Here is a 20,215-nt window from a genome sequence, read left to right as displayed (position 1 = left end):
CTGCTCCATTTAAAGTCATCTACAGGCACTGACCAGAATATTGCCATCAATTATGTTGTATGTCAAAATCTCAATAGGACCAAATCAGTGAGAATTTATTTAAAAGTTGACACGATCGGGACTTTTAGCATGAAGGGAGCTGCCAATGGGGTATACAGTAAGTCTGAATGCAAAATGACCTACATAGAGGCAAGAAGGTGGAGCATTGTGCAATGTAGCAGAGAGGGGATAGACAACTGAATATTGGGGTGAATATAAACGAACGAGGCCCTTTTGCTGTAAAGTGGAAAGCTGCAGGGTAACCTGGTAGTGACCTTTTTAAGATTAGGAAATTATTTGAATGAAGAATATTTTAAGGATGAATGCAGAGAAGATGTTTCTGCTTGGAGCAAAAAAACTGTTTTATTGCATGATAACAAAGTGTGGAGCTGGATGAATGCAGCAGGCCAAGCAGCATCTTAGGAGCCCAAAAGCTGACATTTCGGGCCTTTCATCGGAAAACAAGGTCTAGGCCTGAAATGTCAGCTTTTGTGTGCCTAAGATGCTGCTTGGCCTGCTGTGTTCATCCAGCTCCACACTTTGTTACCTCGGACTCTCGAGCATCTGCAGTTCCCATTATCTCTGCTTTATTGCATGTTTGGGGTTTCACTGTTTTTAAGTATCTCAAAGTCATGCTGCTTGTGCTCGTGAAAGTTTCTTAAGAAACTTTACTTATAACTTGATCTATTCGGACGTTCTCTCAGCAGCAGGTTAGTGTTAACCCTGTCATTCTACAAAATAAAGTTACCTTAAATATAAGACAGCTGCTAGTGGATCCAATCTGGAAATTTGAAGAACCGGTTTTATTTCAAGCTGTTAATGTTTGGAACATGCCACCCCAAGAAGGGTTGAGGTAATAGTATAGCTGAATTTTTGAGGAAAGTGGATAAATGGGTGAAATAAGTAGAATGACATGTTGGTGGAATAAGGTGTAGGTGAGTGAGAAAAACGTTTGTGGGGACAGTAACACTGATGTGATTCTGTTGAATTGAATGTGTTGTGTTCTGTGCACATTTTCAAAAAATGATGAATAGGTGGAAACTGGAGTACATAAACGCTAAAGGCTGATGCTTTAGGCTATGAATAGGTGGAGGTGGACAGTGGACAGTGCACAGAACTGGGGACAACATAGAGGTGTTGAGGTATATAGAGGCTGGGACGGGGCAATGAGCTACGTACGTAAAAGGTAAGGAAGGGGCACTGGGTGCCTAGGCTAGAAGACAGCCTCTTTTCATCTTAGCAACTTATGGGGTGAGAAGCTGGGGACTGGGATACATAAAGGCTAGGAAGTGAAACACTGGTCTGTGTCTATCATATGAGAGTTGTGGGGTTGATCTACAGAAAGGGTAGAATTTGCAGCCCTGGGTGCATAGAGGAAAGGAGCTCAAATGGGTTTTTTTAAATTCATTCATGGGATGAGGGCGTTGCTGGCTAGGCAGCACTTATTGCCCAGAGGGCAGTTCAGAGTCAACCACATTGCTGTGGGTCTGAAGTCACATGTAGGCCAGACCAGGCATGGATGGCAGTTCCCTCCCCTAAAAAAACATCATTGGATTCTTAATTCTAGATATTTTATTGAATTCGAATTCAAATCCCACTACCTGCCATGGCGGAATCAAACCCCAGTCCCCAGAACATTGAGTTTCTGGATTAACAGTCCAGCAATAATACCACTAGGCCATTGCGCTCCCCAACCCGCCCCCAACTTCTACATAGAAAATAAGCACTGAGCAACATAAAGGAAAGAAAGGGAACTGGGGTATATACATGCAGAATAGAAGGGGGGACATTGGAATGTAGAGGCTTGCTTTTGGGGCACTGAGGTGTACATGTGGAGGGTAGGGAATGGGGCATTGAGTGACATAGGTGGATTATAGGGTTCAGGACAAAGACTTGAGAAGTCACTTCAATGACTTCTTCTGATGCTGAATATTCGAATAGTAATGGTTAGCCATCTCGTTTGCTTCAGTCACCTAAGTAGGAATTTTCTTTTTTTTTTTGCAGGTGCTTGGCTCTTAATATTCAGAATGCCACGGCCTCGAGCTGAGATGACAGGAAAAATAGAAAGAGAAACTTCAAAATGGTCGGCTTGGCCAGAGAAGCTGGCGGCTCCTACATTGGATCTGTCTTTACAGGTGAGGGGGAGCAGCATGAACGCTTCATCTGGTTGAAGTTAGTGCCCTTCTTGGATTTTTTTTTTGTCAAACTCCCCTCATCTGTGTTCATCTGTCTTTCCAATATATGCACATGTTTTCTATTTTGATGTGGTGTAACAGGTATGGCTATAAGTTCAAATGCTCCAATCCAGAGTATGTTTATCCCTAAAGTGGAAGGTAGACACATCCCAATACAGCTGATTCGGAGTTTCCAACAGGTTGCAATCTAAGAGAGGTTTTGAACCAATGACTATCGAGCAAAGACCTGCACTTATTGAAACTCCTGCACTACCACAAGGAGATAAGCAACCTTACTGGGTCTCTGAAGATTGTTTCGGTCACAGTTTCCCTCCTACAAACCCTATCCTATTCAAATCTGAAATAACTTCACAGGGGCAGGTATTTGTCACCAAGTCACTTATTATTTACATATGAACAGCCCTCAACTTTAGTACTGCCTCATTCAGAGTCACCTACCACAATAACAGCATCTCTGACACTCCCCTTTTTTATTTTGTCAGCTAGGCTCCCAGATTGGACCAGATGAGCAGCCCCAACCAGGGAACTCCTATGTTGTCCAGCTGGCTGATCTCATTACAATTGCTATAGAAACCATCCTAGATCCTGACCACAAGAATAAAAGTAGCATATCCTAGTCCAAGTAAATTTCATGCAAGGCTATCGTTATAGGCACCTCATGTGACACCTATATTTCTGTTTGCAAATGCAGTGGCAACATCCTCATTGGTCTAATAATTGAACTGAAAATGGAGAAGGTGTTTGACTGGAGGAAGCGGGCAAATGGGTTTGGTAGCACTTTCAGAAGTTGCATTGAGTCTGGAATACAGAGGCATATCAGCTCAACTAGTCTATTCTGGTGTTTGTTGCACCGTTGCACCTTGGCCCCCTTCCATCTGTCTCCATCTAATTTAATCAACCTATCCTTTTTCTCCCTGATGGTGCTTCTGTAGCTTCACCTTAAATGCATCTACACTGGTTCACCTCAATGATTGTTAAGAAATTCCAGATTCTAATTGATGTCTAGTAAAGAATTATCTCCTGAGTGCCTTGTTGGATTTATTCATGGTAATTTAATATTTTTGGTGTTCCTACACAAGTGGGAACATTTATTTTCTAAATCTGCCTCAAAGAATTTAATTACAAAAGCAAAGTTCTGTCAATGCTGCAATTCATTTAATTATTTTAAGGAGCTCAAGCACCATCACCTTTTTGCTAATGAGTAATTATCCTATACTCTAGCATCCTGTTCGTTGTACATCGGCAGCCTCATCCCTTTTGGTATTTGACTCCTTTTCCAGATCTTGCAATACACAATCACAAACCCTTCAATGCCCAAATTCTTGGTGCATGAGCAAAGGATCTTGGAAACAGTTTGGTTATCTGCAGTGTAGAAGCTAGAGGAGCTGAACATCATAAGTGTGGTGATATCGTCCTGAATTATGTAACTAACCCCTCCGTCTCATTGCCAACAAGTCTAACAGATAATGTTAGCAGGCCATTCTCACACTGATTCTTGGATCGGGATCCAGCTTCAAATGATTCGGACAAATACTGACATTGACGTACAACAAAGCGCTCATTCCTGGTCAGTGTATACAATGGCTTGGGCAAATAGAATGACCTGCTTTAGGAAGATTGAGCAGAATAAAACTGAATGCACCCTTTCATCACCTCTACCGACTCCAGATGTTCCTATTTAAGATAGACTATTCCAGGACCTTAACACAGAATTATAAATACAGAAGAGGCTATTCAACCCAAGGTGTGTGGACCAACCTATTTTACACTAATCCCACTTTGCTGCTGTCGGCTCCCTGCACTTCTACTGTCAAACAGAGATTAAAATCAACACAGACTAATTACTTAATTTACAACTAATATGCCAAACTACAGGAAAAGTACTTCACCATTATCTAATGCAACCTTTATGCCCCTTTTGCATGTTACACTGTGCTCTAAGCTGATATGTGTACTTGTAGACAGAAGTAAACATCTTGCAACTTTTCCAAAAGTTGCCCTTCTCCCTGTCCCGCCACAGTGATAGTTTTGCTTGGAAATATCACTGCACTCGGTCTCTGGAGTATTCGTTTAGCCTCAAAGTTCACTCTGGAAACTCCCTTGTTTCTTAAATCTCCAAATTCCTACCTAGTTTCTTCTTTGTTCTAAACAGAAGGTTGAATCTCACAAGTATTCTCCTCAACAATAGCTTCACTGACGGTCTTTTTTTGTCTTACTCACCAACATCTCTCTCTGTCCTGGTCTCTGGGTATGTCCAGCATGACCAGCTCCAGCCCTTCTTGTGTAAAAATGTCAAAACTAGTTGATTTTTTTTCGAAGATTTTCGTCTGGTCCTCGTTTGTCATGTCTCCAGGCAGAGTTTAGAATGGCTTAATTATTCCCCATTTCAGGTCTTTAAATTGAATCATAAACTAAGAGACAGTTTAAATGTCAGTGTATTATGACCTGCATTTCTAACAACAGTGACCAATTAATCATGGCTGACCTGATATTAATTTTAACTTTACACTTTTGCATACCCCTGAAAATCTTTCATTCCTTTGGTACAGTATGTTCCAGATTCGAACTTTGCAGAGGAAATATTAATTTTAAAATATTTAAGCCGTCTTCCAGCAAGGAACTTCCTTCTAATGTTTAGCTTGATTTGCAGTCTCGTGTGCAGAAAATGGAACAGCAGTTGGCACAACTGGCTTCAAACGTTCATACTCGGTTACAACAAGACAGTGAACCCAATCAGCGAGTACAGCCGGTAGCTGAAAGGGAAAATGTCCCAGTTGTACCTCCACTTACTCGGGAGGAGGTGATCAAACTGCTTGAAGAGTATGCCCGTCAACAAGAGATGGGGCAAGATGAGCGGTCGAATGATTCAATCTTGAGGATTCAGGTGAGTTTTAATTCCCATCATCTTCAAAACGTCTTTAATTGTAGAGCTGTTGACTTCTTTCGTTTAAAATGTAGTGTTCACTGGTATAGCAGGTGCTTCTCACTATGCTATATCGCTATTCCTCGCACCTTAAAAACATGATTGAAGTGCAAACATAGTGAGCTGAGGTATGTTGAGTCTACTGCTGATAATCACAGCAGTGTGGTTATTAAGTGGTATGAATATAGAAAATGAAACCGTATAGCACAGGGAAAGGCCCTTCAGTTCACCATGTCTGTGCTGACTATAATGCTATTCTAAACTAATCCCATCTGCCTGTACATGGTCCATATCCCTCTCTTCTCTGCCTAGTCATGCACCTGTCTAAATGCTTCTTAAACTTTTCTAAGGTTTCTGCTTCTACCACCTCCTTGGCAGGGCATTGCAGGCAACCTACTACCTACTGTGTGAAAATGATAGTTTTCCTCACTCCTCCAGCTTTAAACTTTACCCTGTCACCTTAAACCATGCCTCTAGTATTTGACATTCCTCCCCACCCCGGAAAGAGACACTGACTATTCACCCTGTCAAAGCCTTTCATAACTTTTTATGTACTTCTATCAGGTTATCTGGGCAAGCATATGGACGTACATGGAATAGTGTAGGTTAGATGGGCTTGAGATCGGTATGACAGGTCGGCACAACATCGAGGGCCGAGGGGCCTGTACTATGCTGTAATGTTCTATATTACCCCTCAGTCTCTGACACTCTACTGAAAATAGTCCAAGTTTGTTCAACCTCTCCTTTATAGCTTATACACTCCATTTGAGGCAACATCTTGGTAAACCTCTTTTGCGTCCTCTGTCTCCACATCTTTCCGATATTGTGGCAACCAGAACTGCAGTCAGTACTCCAAATGTGCCCTTACCAAAGTCTTGTACTGTTTCAGCATGACTTGCCAATTTTACACTCAGTGCCCTGATCGTCAAAGGCAAGCATGCCTTCTTTACCACCTTATTTACTGCTGTTGCCAACTTCAGGGCAGCATGATGACTCAGTAGGTAGTGCCAGGGACCTGGGTTCAATTCCACCTTAAGGCAACTGTCTGTGCGGAGGTACCACATTCTGCCCATGTGTGCATGGGCTTCCTTTGGGTGCTCCGGTTTCCTTCCACAGTCCAAAGATGTGCAGGTTAGTGGATTGGCAATGCTAAATTGCTCCATAGTGCCCAGGGAAGTGTAGATTAGGTGGATATGGTGGGAGGAGGTGTGGGTCTGGGTGGAATGCTCTTTGGAGGAACAGTGTATCATAGAATCACACAATCCCTACAGTGTGGAAACAACGGGCCCTTCGGCCCAATGAGTCCATGCCGAACCTCCGAGCATCCCACCCAGACCCATCCCCCTGTAACTCACCCAATCTACACATCCCTGAACACTACAGGCAATCTAGTATAGCCAGACCGCCTAGCCTGCACATCTTTAGACTGTTGGGGGGGAAAGCCAGAGCACCCGGAGGAAACCCCCACAGACATGGAAAGAATGTGCAAACTCCACACAGACAGTCACCTGAGGGTGGAATCGAACCCGGGTCCCTGGTGCTGTGAGACAACAGTGCTAACCAGTGAGCTGCTGTACTGCCCCAAGTTGATGGGCTGAATGGCCTGCTTTCAAACTGTAGAGATTCTGTGATTCAGGGAGTTATGGACTTGGACATCAAGACCCCTCTATATACCAATGCTCTTGAGGGTACAGTATATTAGTATATTTTCCTTACAGTCTATTTTCCTTTTTGTAGTTGACCTCCCAAAATGCATCACCTCTCACACTTGTCTGAATTAAAGTACATCTGCCAATTCTCCACCCAGCTTTCCATCTGATCTATATCCTGCTGTATCATTTGATAATCTTCCTCAAAATCCACAACTCCACTAATTTTTGTGTCATCTGCAAGTTTACTAATCAAACCACTGACTTTTGCAACCAAATAATTTTATATTTTGCAAACAAGAGGTTCCAGCACTGATCCTTGCAGGACATAGACCTCCAGTCAGAAAACCATCTGTTCATAACTACCCTCCGTCTTCTATGGCCAAGCCAGTTTTGTATCCAACTTGCCGAATCGCCATGGATTCTATCTGTGATTTGATCTTCTTCTGGAATAGCCTACCATGCGGGACCCTGTCAGATGCTTTAGTCAAGTTCATTACACAACATTCACTGCCTTGCTGTCATCAATCATGTGTGTGTATGGTCATGTTCAGAACATGAGTACATTGAACCTTTAATTAATATATTGTGCATTTTCCCTAGTTCACTCCATTCGTAAATATTCTGGAAAGAATTTCATTTGTATAAGAAGAAAAAGTTGAGGTAATTTTTTTTGTCTTTGTATTCCCCTAGAGTGATCTAGCCAATATCCAGCAACAACAGGATATGCGAATGGAGCAGCTGCTGCTAAAGGTTAATAGCCAAACTGAGGTGAGTTTTGTAAATCTGTATAAGAGGTCTATCAGTGACTGAAATTTATTGAATAGTTAATTTAGAAATAGTAAGAGGTGTTTTGAAGAAGCTTTTATGTTTACTATTGCTTTGAACTTTGAAAGTTTGTGGAAGAATTATTGCGTTTAGTGGATGTACCTGGAATGGTTTCTAAAAAAGGTCATTGACTGTTCACTGTGGACATACAGATTTATTTTTTGACAAAACTTCCTAGAAATCATTTGTCTAGTGATAGATTGCTGTGGCTGGTTTCAAATGATTACTGGCTAAGAGGTTCTGGCTGTATCATGTTTATTAGAGGGAAGCCTGTTAGAACAAATTGAGTTGGGGGAAGGCCACTAAGAACAAGCTGAGTTGGAGGGAAGTTTGCTTGGAACAAGCTGCCCAGCTCTGTCTTTCTCATTTTTTGGAAAGAAACCCTCCACATCAATTCAAGGGAAAACCTATTTGTTCTTTTTAAAGAACAGATTTTAGAGACGATTACGCATGACTAGTGACTTGACTACGTACCAGAACATCACAAACATATTCTGAAATATCCTTTCTCTGAGGGATGGAAAATTGAAAACTAGAGGCCATAGGTTTAGGGTGAGAGACATCTTCTTGCCGAGAGTGGAGCATATTATGGAATGGGCTGCCAGTGAAAATGGTTGAAGCAGGTACAATAGCAACATTTTTAAAAAAAAAAAAAAAAAAATTTGGGTAGGTACACGGATGGGAAGGGTTTAGAGGGATATGGACAATTGGAACTAGCTGAGTGGTCACCATGGTCAGTGTGGACCAGTTTGGGCTGAAGGGCCTGTTTCCATGCTGTATTACTGTATCCTATGCTCTGTCCTCTTGTCTTCGGAAACAACTCATTAGCCAAAGTGCGTGTGTGCGGTCATTTACACTTCCTTGCTACTAACTCTGTTAAACAATGGCTGCATCTTTGCTGAACAAGCTTTGGTTTGACAGCTAAACCCATAACTATGTTTTAAGAAACTTGTTCTGTCTTGTTAAAAATATTATGTTAATACGATATTTTGTTCTGTATTGTGACCCATGTGGAGTGGTGGGGTGATAGTGCACTCCTTCAGCCTGCCTTCTTCAGTAATAGGTAAGTTATTGCAGACGATACTGAGGGACAGGATCAACCAACTTTTGGATAGTCAAGGTCTGATTAGGGATAGTCAGTGTGGATTTGTTCGTGGGAAGTACTGTCTGATAAATCTTTTAGAGGTAGCTGAGAGGATAGATGATAGTAGGGTAGTGGATGTTGTCTGTATGGAATTTGGTAAGCCTTTGACAAGGTCCCACAATGGCAGGCTAGTCTTGAAGGTTAGGTCGCATGGGATCCAGGGACAGCTAGCTAATTGGGTGCAAAATTGGCCCAATGACAGGAATCAGTGGGAGATGGTTGAAGGTTGTTTCTCCGACTGGAGGCCCATGACTAGTGGTGTGCCGCAGGGATCGGTGCTGGGACTTTTGTTATTTACATAAACAATCTGGATGTGAATGTACGTGGTACGATTAGTAAGTTTGTGGGTGATATAAAATTAGGTGTCATTGATAGCAAGGAAGGTATCAAAAATTAGAGGGATCTCAATCAGATGGGGAAATGGGCTGAGGATTGGAAAATGCAGTTCAATTCAGTTAAGTGTCACACCTTTGAAAAGTCAAACTAAGGTAGGACTTAAACAGTTAATGGTAAAGTCCTGAGGAGTGTTGTGGAACAGAGGGACCTAGGAGTACATGCACATACTTCGTTGAAAGTGGTGTCACAGGTGGTCAGGGTGGTGAAGAAGGCGTATAGCATGCTGGGCTTCATTCGTCAAGATATTGAGAATAGGAGTTGGGATGTTATGTTACAGTTGTACAAGTAGTTGGTGAGGCTGCAATTGGAGAATTGTGTACCATTTTGGTCACCCTATTATAGGATAGACATAGTTAAACTAGAAAGTGTACAAAGAAGATTTACAAGAATGTTGCCAGCACTAGCAGGCCTGAGTTATAGGGAGAGATTGACTAGAACAGGGCTTTATTCCTTGGAACGTAGGAGAATGAGGGTGACCTTATTGAGTGGTATAGATAGGATGAATGCATGTCGTCTTTTCCCAGGATGGGAAATTGAAAACTAGAGGGCATAGGTTTCAAGTGAGAGGGGAAAGATTTGGGGAGGGTGTCAGGGACAACTTCTTCATGCAGAGAGTGATGCAAATATGGAATTCTAGTGAAATAATTGAATAAGGACTTCTATTGAAATTGTGAGATTTGAAATAGGAAAGGAAATGTAACTTCTAAAAGAAATAAACTTGAGTAAGAGAAAGATTTAAGAGCATTTTAGAAGAATGAAAAAGAAAGGGAGGGTGCAATTCAGGCCAGAGAAATAGGAGGTACCAGCTTAAAAGACCCTCTCAAAAAAAACCTGTAAATATGGTGGAAGCAGGTTCAGATGTGGTATTCGAGGAGTGGTTGGTACCTGGAAGCAATTTGACAACTTGTGTGGAATTTGAGAAGTTAAATGAATATACCTTTTTGAGCATTGATTGTGGGCTTTAAAGGTAGTGACTGCATGCAAACTGCATAACAAATTTTGCAAGTAATTCTCCTAGAAGAATTTTAAGAATTCACTTCGTCCATTTATATTAACTCACATAGAAATATATAAGGTTGAAGCAGCAAGACAACTAGCAGAAATGGCTAATAATTAAAAGTTCATTGACAAATCCAAACATTTTTTCCCCTGTCACTCCAAAAGCTTGAAGGAAGGAAGGTGAAAGGAAAGCAAGTAGCCAGGGATGAGAAAAGACAGTTGAAGAGGCCAGAAAGTAAAGTGCTGAGGGTGGAAGTGATCTCCAAAGGCCTAAGTCTTTTCATTGTCACAAGGTCGGACATCTGCCTCGCAGCACAAGGGACAAATTCCACCCTCGGGTGACTGTCTATGTGGAGTTTGCTAATTCTCCGTGTCTGTGGGGGTTCCGTCTGGGTGCTCCGGTTTCCTTCCACCGCCCAAAGATGTGCAGGTTAGGTGGATTGGCAATGCTAAGTTGCCCGTAGTGTCCAGGGATGTGCAGACTAAGGAAATGTGGTTTAATGCGATCTGGGTGGAATTCTCTTCAGAAGATAAGTGCAGATTTGATAGGCCCAATGGCCTGTATCTGCACTGTAGGGTTTCTGTGACTCTCTCTTGCAAGTAGCTGAGGCATAGACTGATGACCTGTTATTTTTATAGCATTCTGAACAAACAAAACACTGCAATACCATCTCATTGTGGCAATCCATGGTGACATTTGACACTGAGCTGCATAGAATGACATGAGGGCAGACAGCTGAAGGCTTGGTCAAAGGATTTTCGGGAGGTTTAGGAACATAGAACATAGAACATAGAACAGTACAGCACAGAACAGGCCCTTCAGCCCACAATGTTGTGCCGACCATTGATCCTCATGTATGCACCCTCAAATTTCTGTGACCGTATACATGTCCAGCAGTCTCTTAAATGACCCCAATGACCTTGCTTCCACAACTGCTGCTGGCAACGCATTCCATGCTCTCTCAACTCTCTGCGTAAAGAACCTGCCTCTGACATCCCCTCTATACTTTCCACCAACCAGCTTAAAACTATGACCCCTCGTGCTAGCCATTTCTGCCCTGGTTAATAGTCTCTGGCTATCAACTCTATCTATGCCTCTCATTATCTTGTATACCTCAATTAGGTCCCCTCTCCTCCTCCTCTTCTCCATTGAGAAGAGACCGAGCTCAGTCAACCTCTCTTCATACGATAAGCCCTCCAGTCCAGGCAGCATCCTGGTAAACCTCCTCTGAACCCTCTCCAAAGCATCCACATCTTTCCTATAATAGGGCGCCCAGAACTGGACGCAGTATTCCAAGTGTGGTCTAACCAAAGTTTTATAGAGCTGCAACAAGATCTCACGACTCTTAAACTCAATCCCCCTGTTAATGAAAGCCAAAACACCATATGCTTTCTTAACAACCCTGTCCACTTGGGTGGCCATTTTAAGGGATCTATGTATCTGCACACCAAGATCCCTCTGTTCCTCCACGCTGCCAAGAATCCTATCCTTAATCCTGTACTCAGCTTTCAAATTCAACCTTCCAAAATGCATCACCTCGCATTTATCCAGGTTGAACTCCATCTGCCACCTCTCAGCCCATCTCTGCATCCTGTCAATGTCCCGCTGCAGCCTACAACAGCCCTCTACACTGTCAACGACACCTCCGACCTTTGTGTCGTCTGCAAACTTGCTGACCCATCCTTCAATTCCCTCGTCCAAGTCATTAATAAAAATTACAAACAGTAGAGGCCCAAGGACAGACCCCTGTGGAACTCCACTCACCACTGACTTCCAGGCAGAGTATTTTCCTTCTACTACCACTCGCTGTCTTCTGTTGGCCAGCCAATTCTGTATCCAAGCAGCTAAGTTCCCCTGTATCCCATTCCTCCTGACCTTCTGAATGAGCCTACCATGGGGAACCTTATCAAATGCCTTACTGAAGTCCATATACACCACATCCACAGCTCGACCCTCATCAACCTTTCTAGTCACATCCTCAAAAAACTCGATAAGGTTTGTAAGGCATGACCTACCCCTCACAAAGCCGTGTTGACTGTATTTGATCAAGCCATGCTCTTCCAGGTGGTCACAAATCTTATCCCTCAGAATCCTTTCTAACACCTTGCAGACGACAGACGTGAGACTTACTGGTCTATAATTGCCGGGGATTTCCCTATTTCCTTTCTTGAAGAGAGGAATTACATTTGCCTCTCTCCAGTCCTCAGGTACGACTCCAGTGGAGAGCGAGGATGCAAAGATCTTCGCAAGTGGCGAAGCAATTGCATTTCTCGCTTCCCAAAGCAGCCGAGGACAAATCTGATCCGGGCCTGGCGACTTGTCAATCTTGATGTTTGACAAAATTTTCAGCACATCAGCTTCGTCTATCTCTATCCATTCCAGCATGCACACCTGCTCTTCAAAGGTTTCATTCACTACAAAGTTGGTTTCTTTCGTAAAGACAGAAGCAAAAAACTCATTTAGGGCTTCCCCTACCTCCTCAGGCTCCACACACAAGTTCCCTATGCTATCCCTGATCGGCCCTACTCTTTCTTTGATCATTCTCTTATTCCTCACATAAGTGTAAAATGCCTTTGTGTTTTCCCGGATTCCTTCTGCCAAGCCTTTCTCGTGCCCCCTCCTGGCTCTCCTCAGACCATTTTTGAGCTCCTTCCTTGCCTGCATGTAATCCTCTCTAGCTGAACTTGACCCTAGCTTCCTCCACCTTATGTAAGCTACCTTCTTCCTTTTCACTAGAAGCTCCACCGCTCTCGTCATCCAAGGTTCCTTAATCTTACCCCTTCTTGCCTGTCTCAGAGGGACATATTTACTCATCACTCCCAACAACTGTTCCTTGAACCGTCTCCACATGTCTATAGTTCCCTTACCATGGAACAACTGCTCCCAGTCCATGCTTCCTAACTCATGTCTAATCGCATCATAGTTTCCTCTTCCCCAATTAAATATCCTCCCATTCTGCCTAATCCTCTCCTTCTCCATAGCTATCTAGAACGTGAGGCAGTTATGGTCACTATCACCAAAATGCTCTCCCACCGCAAGATCTGATACCTGCCCCGGCTCGTTTCCGAGCACCAAGTCTAGAATGGCCTCTCCCCTCGTCGGCCTGTCAACGTACTGCGTTAGGAAACCCTCCTGAACACACCTTACAAAAACAGCTCCATTCAAATCTTCTGCTCGAAGGAGGTTCCAATCAATATTAGGAAAGTTAAAGTCACCCATTACAACAACCCTACTGTGTGCACACTTTTCCAAAATCTGTCGACCTATGCTTTCTTCAATCTCCCTGCTGCTATTGGGGGGCCTGTAGTAAACCCCTAACGAGGTGACTACTCCCTTGCTGTTCCTAATTTCCACCCATACTGACTCAGTAGGCAGATCTTCCTCGACAAAGGAAGCTTCTGTAGCTGTGATAGCAGTCCAGGGCATAGGCAACTGAAGGAGTTGCCACCAATGGTAAGGTGATTAAAAATCAGGAAGATCAGAAGGTCAGAGTTAGGAGCGCCTTTTTGTCATGTGGTTTTATATATAGGCTCAAGACAGATTGGTCGAGGAGAAGGTGGTGTCAAGAACTGTCTTCAGGCTTGGCTTCTTTCGAACACCATTCATTATGTATTGTGACTGAATACTCCAATACATGTTATTCAGAGACATACCAGGCTCTAATCTTGCTATTACCTTTATTAAAAACCTACTCTGTAAGCTCTACTGCCTAATGCTACTTTATCTACTCCATAAGCTTCTCTGTGTGTTTCTAACATTCACATGGTTAGATTTCAGGCCTTGGTCTCACTGCCATGTGTTTTTCTCTTCTGTTCCTCAAATAGTACCATAGCAGTGGAGTTATACACAGTGCGGAGCAACTCCATTGCAACATCACCATGCTGCTTCAAGGTGCTAAAGCAACAGATTGGAAACCTCTTGAGGGCTATAGGCTAACCGTGATTGCTGAGTTAAGTGGGTTGTGGAGGAATTTGAACATCTTGAAATAGTGTTTTTAAGCCTAGGGTCAATCAGCCAGCTCAGGATGATGGGTAATGGGATGAGATGTGAGCAAGGAATTGGGCAGAGTTTTACATGACCTCTCAATGATTCCACCTCATCAAATTTATGGGAGATTGTCACTGTCACTTCCAGACTTGACTAAGGTATGAGTGAGGGATTCAGCAGGTTTGTGGACAATGCTTAAAAGGTGAAATTAGAGGTTTTAATAATGGAATGAAAAGGTGACTGAGTGTGATGCCAGATTGTGGCAAGTCTAATTCCAAGTTTTGCCAGTTAGAAGGCTGCAGTCCTTTGGCAACCTATTGGTTTGACTGATTCCAGATCAAGAAAGTGGTCAGATTCTTGTAAATATTCTCACTGTCTCCAAGCTAACACCGAATTTAGACAGTGGCTCCAACTGAGAAACAAAAACAGATTACTGGAAAAATTCCACAGGTCTGGTTGTGGAGAGAGAAACAGTCCTGCAGATGTAGGAATGGTGGTTCAGACGGTGTTACTGCCAAATATCATTGAGGAAATATTAAGGGAGGCCCACAAAATTCCTGCAGCACATGTTAGAATCTGAAAGATCCATTTATAAGTTAACATGCCCGGTCTTCATTTAGAATGTGGTACAGTTTTGTAAAACATGTCATTTACACAAAGTTGTGGGAAAGCTGCAACATGCAATCAACCTGACACTTCTAATTCCCACTACCAGATTTTGAGGCACCATTTAGCGTGTTGGTGGATTTTATGTGGACTTTTACAGAAAACAAAAACAGAACTCATGAATATTCTTACTTTCATGGATATGGCTACTTAAATTTCCAGAGATCGTACGCTTTAAATTTATTTCTATTTTATCTAATTTTACTTTTGAATTTTGAACTAGTAGCATATTGGGGTTTTCTGGGATTAGAATCAGTCATACAGCATGGAAACAAACTCTTTGGTCCAATCAGCCCATGCTGACCATAATCCTAAACTAAACAGGACCAGCCCTGGGCCTGCGTCCCTCCACACATTTCTCATTCATCTACCTTTGTAAATGCCTTTTAAACATTCTAATTGTACCTGTATCCATCACTTCTCCTAGAAGCTAATTCCACAAATGACCAACTGTACAAAAAAGGTTTTAAGTTTATAAAGGCATCATGTGTTGGCATAATCTTCATTGGTCAAATGGCCTGTTTCTGTGTTGTACTGCTTTGATTTTTTTTTTGAGTAGGGAGTTTAGTAACAGTTCCAGGCCATAAGTGTTTGGACGAAATCCTGAACAGGTTACTTAAAGCGGAGGAAGTTTTAGCTCAGCTATAGGAAGGCTCCAGGAAGAGGCTATCAGATTCTCTATACTGGAATTTGAAGTAACTGTTAAAGTAAACCTGAGGAGATGATAGAGAAGAGATTCTATCTGGTGCAAGTACTGTGAAAGGAAGTTTTTCAGATGAAATGTTTACTATATGTTTTGAAACCTCTAAAGGCAAATTTGTATATAAATAGTTTGGCTTACTGTATTTTCTTTTTGCACAATAAACTCCTGTTTTCTTCTTGAAAACCAAAACTGCAGTGTAGTTTATAATTCAGCAAGAGATCACCTTGTTAAAATTAATAGACAAAATACCATTTATCAGGTCAGATTTCTGTCAGGGTTTCATCTCGTCCAGCAGTAACATGAGCTGGATTCAGAACTCAAGGTAATCGGGAAGCGCAGCATGTTTTTGTGAAGGGGAAATTGTGTTTAACCAACTTATTGGAATTCTTGAAGTAGCATTTGAATTTGAATCATTTTATTGTCACCTGTATTCAATATTAAATAAGGTAAAAACTGTGTTCTGTTGCCATGCATAGACACTATTCGCATTAACTTAAAACTGAACATTTTTTAAAAAAAAAATAGATTTGGGTGGTATGGTGGCTCAGTGATTAACACTGCTGCCTCTCAGTGCCAGGGTCCTGGGTTCAAGCCCACCCTTGGGCTACTGTCTGTATGGATTGTGCACATTCTCCCCGTGTCTGTGTGGCTTTCCTGCAGGTGCTCTGGTTTTGCCCCCTCAGTCCAAATATTTGCAGGCTAGGTGGATTGGCCATGCTAAATTGCCCATGTTGTTCAGGGATGTGTAGATTAGGTGGGTTATGAGGGATAGGTCTGGGTGGGATGTTCTGAGGGACGGTGTGGACTTGTTGGGCTGAAGGGCCTGTTTTCAACTTGAACCCATAATCCCTGGCTTAGGAGGCCAGTGCCTTATCCATTTAGGTCACTGGGGCCAGATACATGATCTGGTACACAGTTGTTATCACCAGAGTTCAGAAGCACAAGACATGATTTGATCCAAGTTTGAGGGCTGGAATACAAGAGTGAGGATGTATAAAGCTCTGGTTAGATTGCATTTGGAACATTGTGAACAGTTTTGGGCCACATATCTAAGGAAGGATGTGCTGGCATTGGAGAGAGTCTAGAGGAGTTTACAAGAATGACCCAGATATGAAGGACTTCTCATATGAGAAGCAGTTGAAAATTCTGGGTATGTACTCAGTGGAATTTAGAAAAAATCCAAATTGGGGGAATCTCACTGAATCTTAGAATAATGAGAGACCTGGATAGAGTGGACATGGAGAAGGTGTCTCCACTAGTAGGAGAGACGAGGGCCCAAGGATGCAGCCTCAGTAAAGGGAAAACTCTTTAGAATAGAGATGAGGAGGAGTTTCTTTCGCCAGAGTTTTGTGAATCTTTGGAATTCATTGCCACAGAAGGCCATAGAGGCCAAGACAGGGTGTGTTTTAAAGCAGAGAAAGCTAGGTGGTCCTTTATTAGTAAAGGGATCAAGGGTTACGCAGAGAAGGTTAAGAAACCTATGTCAACAATGATCCAATGACAGAGGATACCGAATGTAGGGCCAAATGGTCTAATTCTGCTCCTATGTTTTGTGATCTTGACCAGTTGGATGTGGAAAAGTTGTTTCTTCCATGACTAGGGATACTTGTTTTAAAATTAGGGGCATCATTTTTAGTAATAGATGAGGGAATTTTTTAGTTCTCTAAAGGTTTATGGTTTTGGAGCTAAACGTGAATTTTTTATTTTTAAGGCAGATGTAGATTCTGTTTAGGTAAGGGAAACCTAGATTAGCAGAGCTTAATGGGAATGAGAATGTAGCAGACTGGGTTTGGGGGGGGGGGGGGTGGGGGGGGAGACGGTGAATCTTGTAGGAGTGTGTAAAATCATGAGGCATGGATTGCGTGAATGCACGCAGTCTTTGCCTTTAGGATTGAGGAATCGGGGACTACAAGGCATCTCTTTAAGGTAAGAGGGGAAAGAATACATGGATGCTGAGGGGTAATGTTTTTACAGAGAAGGTGGTACACGTATGGAATGAGCTGCCAGCAGAAGTGGTTGAGCCAGGTACATTAACAATATTTACAAGACGTTTGGACAAATACATGGATGGGAAAGGTTTTGAAGGATATGGGCCAAGTGCAGAGAAATGGGTTTAGCGTGTATGGATGTTTTGGTTAGTTTGGACCAGTTTGAGCTGAAGTCTCCATGCTGAAGGACTGGGACTGTATGACCCTAAATGACTGTTAAGCATTGGGCTGACAAAGCCAAATCCCAAGTATTCCAACCAAGGGATTAGTGTTGTTATTGAAGTCAGCATAGTCCCAGATAACAATAGAGCTGCTCTTTTTTTATTAGTGAGAGACAACTGGTATGAGTTTAACCTGAAAGTGACTACACCTTGGGCAACTTTGAGAAGGTGGGATTTTCCTGGAGCTTTTAGCCAGTACAGGAATTGAACCCACACTGGCTTCATTCACTATTGCAAACTAGCCATTCAGCTAACCTGTCCCTTGTGAGTGTTAGTTATACTGTCTTTACAGTATCAACCATTTCATTCAGTAGTCAATACAGATAGTCCAGATGATTGGTAAAGTAAAGCACCGATTGGCACCTTCGATGGCCAGAAAAAGAATCAGTCAAGCATCGCTGTTGAGGGCTGTAAACTTGGGTCAGTTAGATGTCGTGCTTTTGTATTTAAAGGCAAAGAATGAAAGGACATAACAAAGCTGCCATCTGAATATAAAGAGGCCTACAGGGATGATTCAGGGTGTATAAATTTTATATTACCTTATTTATCACTTCAGTCCAGAGAAACACATCCAGGTGAATACACAAATGTGACTGTGGACAAAGGCACAACACCTGCCTGTTTACCACCTCCCTCCTCACTATCCAAGGGCTCAAAACATACTTTCCAGGTGAAGCAATGCATAGACTGGGTGACTGCTTTGTAGAACATCTATATTCTGCTCGCAAAAATGGCCCTGAGCTACCTGTTGCCTGCCACTTTGACACACCAATCTGTTCCCTGGCCAACATTTCTGTCACTGTCTCTGGTTTGTTGCAGTATTCCAGTGAAGTTCAATGCAAGCTGAGAGAACGACACCTCATTTCCTGCTTGGGGTTTCTGCAGCCCTCCAGACTCCATATTGAGATCAATAATTTTAGGGCCCGAACACACTCATGTCCTAGCCCCCTAATTCTCACACCAGGCCTTGTTATCATACAGCCTGCCATTACACACTGCCTATTAGTCACTAACGGTCCCATTAACAACTATTCACCAAGACTGCTCAGCTCATCAGACAGACTGTTTTCAATTCCTTTGTCTATCGAACTGCTGTTTTTCTCTGCAGGCTGTATCCTATTGTTTACTCCATACCCCACCCCTCTACCTATATTTTGCATATAAACCAACGTTTTCCAGGCCACCATCCATTCTGAGGAAGGGACATGGAACCCAAAACGTTACTTATTATTTTTCTTCACTGCTGCCAGACCTGCTGAGCTTTTCCAGCAACTTCTGTTTTTGTTCCTGATTTACAGCATCCACATTTCATTTGGTTTTTCTATAAATTAACGCAAATTTGCATTTCTTAGAAAATATATGTACGTGTAATGTGAAATATGATACATTAAACTCAGTATGCTTTGGGGCCATGAACTGGACCTCATTGTTCCCATAGTTTCTCAGTAACAATTTATGATGTTAGGTATTGCTTTGTGCTGTTTTGAAACCTCAATCAATGTGTTAGTGAGTTTTTGAGAAGATTTGTAGCTCAGGTTGAGGTTCTGGATGTGAGTTTGCTCGCTGAGCTGGAAGGTTCGTTTTCAGACGTTTCGTCACCATTCTAGGTAACATCATCAGTGAGCCTCCGGTGAAGCGCTGGTGTTATGTCCCGCTTTCTATTTATCTGTTTAGGTTTCCTTGGGTTGGTGAATGTTGATTGAGAAACAGAGGCTCCAAATCGATCTACCATCCTCTGTTTCTCAATCAACATTCACCAACCCAAGGAAACCTAAACAGATAAATAGAAAGCGGGACATAACACCAGCGCTTCACCGGAGGCTCACTGATGATGTTACCTAGAATGGTGACGAAACGTCTGAAAACGAACCTTCCAGCTCAGCGAGCAAACTCACATCCAGAACTACACTGGGTTTTAAATTGGGTTTAGAGTTTGGGTTTTGGTACACATTTCTAAATTCAAGACTGACTTTGGGCTCAGACCACCTTTTGCCAGATTGCCATTAGTATATTAGTTTTCAATGATGCTGCATGTTTTATGTTGCTGACAATATATTAAAACTTCTATGAGGATGTTCAAATCACTAATAATAAAGAAATCAGTGATAGTCTTCTAGTTTGTAATCCCAGATTCATGGTATTATCCTGATGATTCAAACCTCTGGGCAACTTACTTGAAAATAAGATGACTGCCCTAAAAGCATAAAAGTAGCAAACCAGCATCTGGGCAGTCATAACTGGAAATCAGTACAAACCTGAATATAAACATAAAATTGAATACCATTTTCTGTGTTTCCTCTTTCCAGGAGATGTTCAGAGAAATAAAGGAAGCAAAGTCTGCTTTTGTAAGGTACGAAAAATGGGGCCGTTTGCACCGTTTCTCTGCCATGTATGAAATTGTCTGATAGGAATGTTTTCAATTGGATAAAGCCACAGTAAATGATTATTGCTAATTTAGAATTGGTTGTGTTGTTGG

At 42.4% G+C, this 20,215-nt stretch overlaps 1 protein-coding gene across 5 annotated transcripts in view; it reads left to right on the top strand.

Annotated features, from left to right (window-relative positions):
* Positions 1–20,215, top strand: part of sun2 (Sad1 and UNC84 domain containing 2) — a 90,466-nt gene that overhangs the window by 30,107 nt on the left and 40,144 nt on the right. For all 5 annotated transcript variants that reach the window (XM_048521278.1, XM_048521280.1, XM_059640472.1 and 2 more), the window contains 4 exons: positions 2,044–2,174; positions 4,885–5,118; positions 7,500–7,577; positions 20,046–20,089. In XM_048521278.1, coding sequence (XP_048377235.1) covers positions 2,044–2,174; positions 4,885–5,118; positions 7,500–7,577; positions 20,046–20,089 — 487 coding nt within the window. The remainder of the gene's footprint in view (positions 1–2,043; positions 2,175–4,884; positions 5,119–7,499; positions 7,578–20,045; positions 20,090–20,215) is intronic.

The sequence above is a fragment of the Stegostoma tigrinum genome, chromosome 38 (assembly GCF_030684315.1).
Source record: "Stegostoma tigrinum isolate sSteTig4 chromosome 38, sSteTig4.hap1, whole genome shotgun sequence".
In the NCBI taxonomy this organism is placed as follows: Eukaryota; Metazoa; Chordata; class Chondrichthyes; order Orectolobiformes; family Stegostomatidae; genus Stegostoma; species Stegostoma tigrinum.
This window is presented reverse-complemented; position numbering and strand designations above follow the sequence as displayed.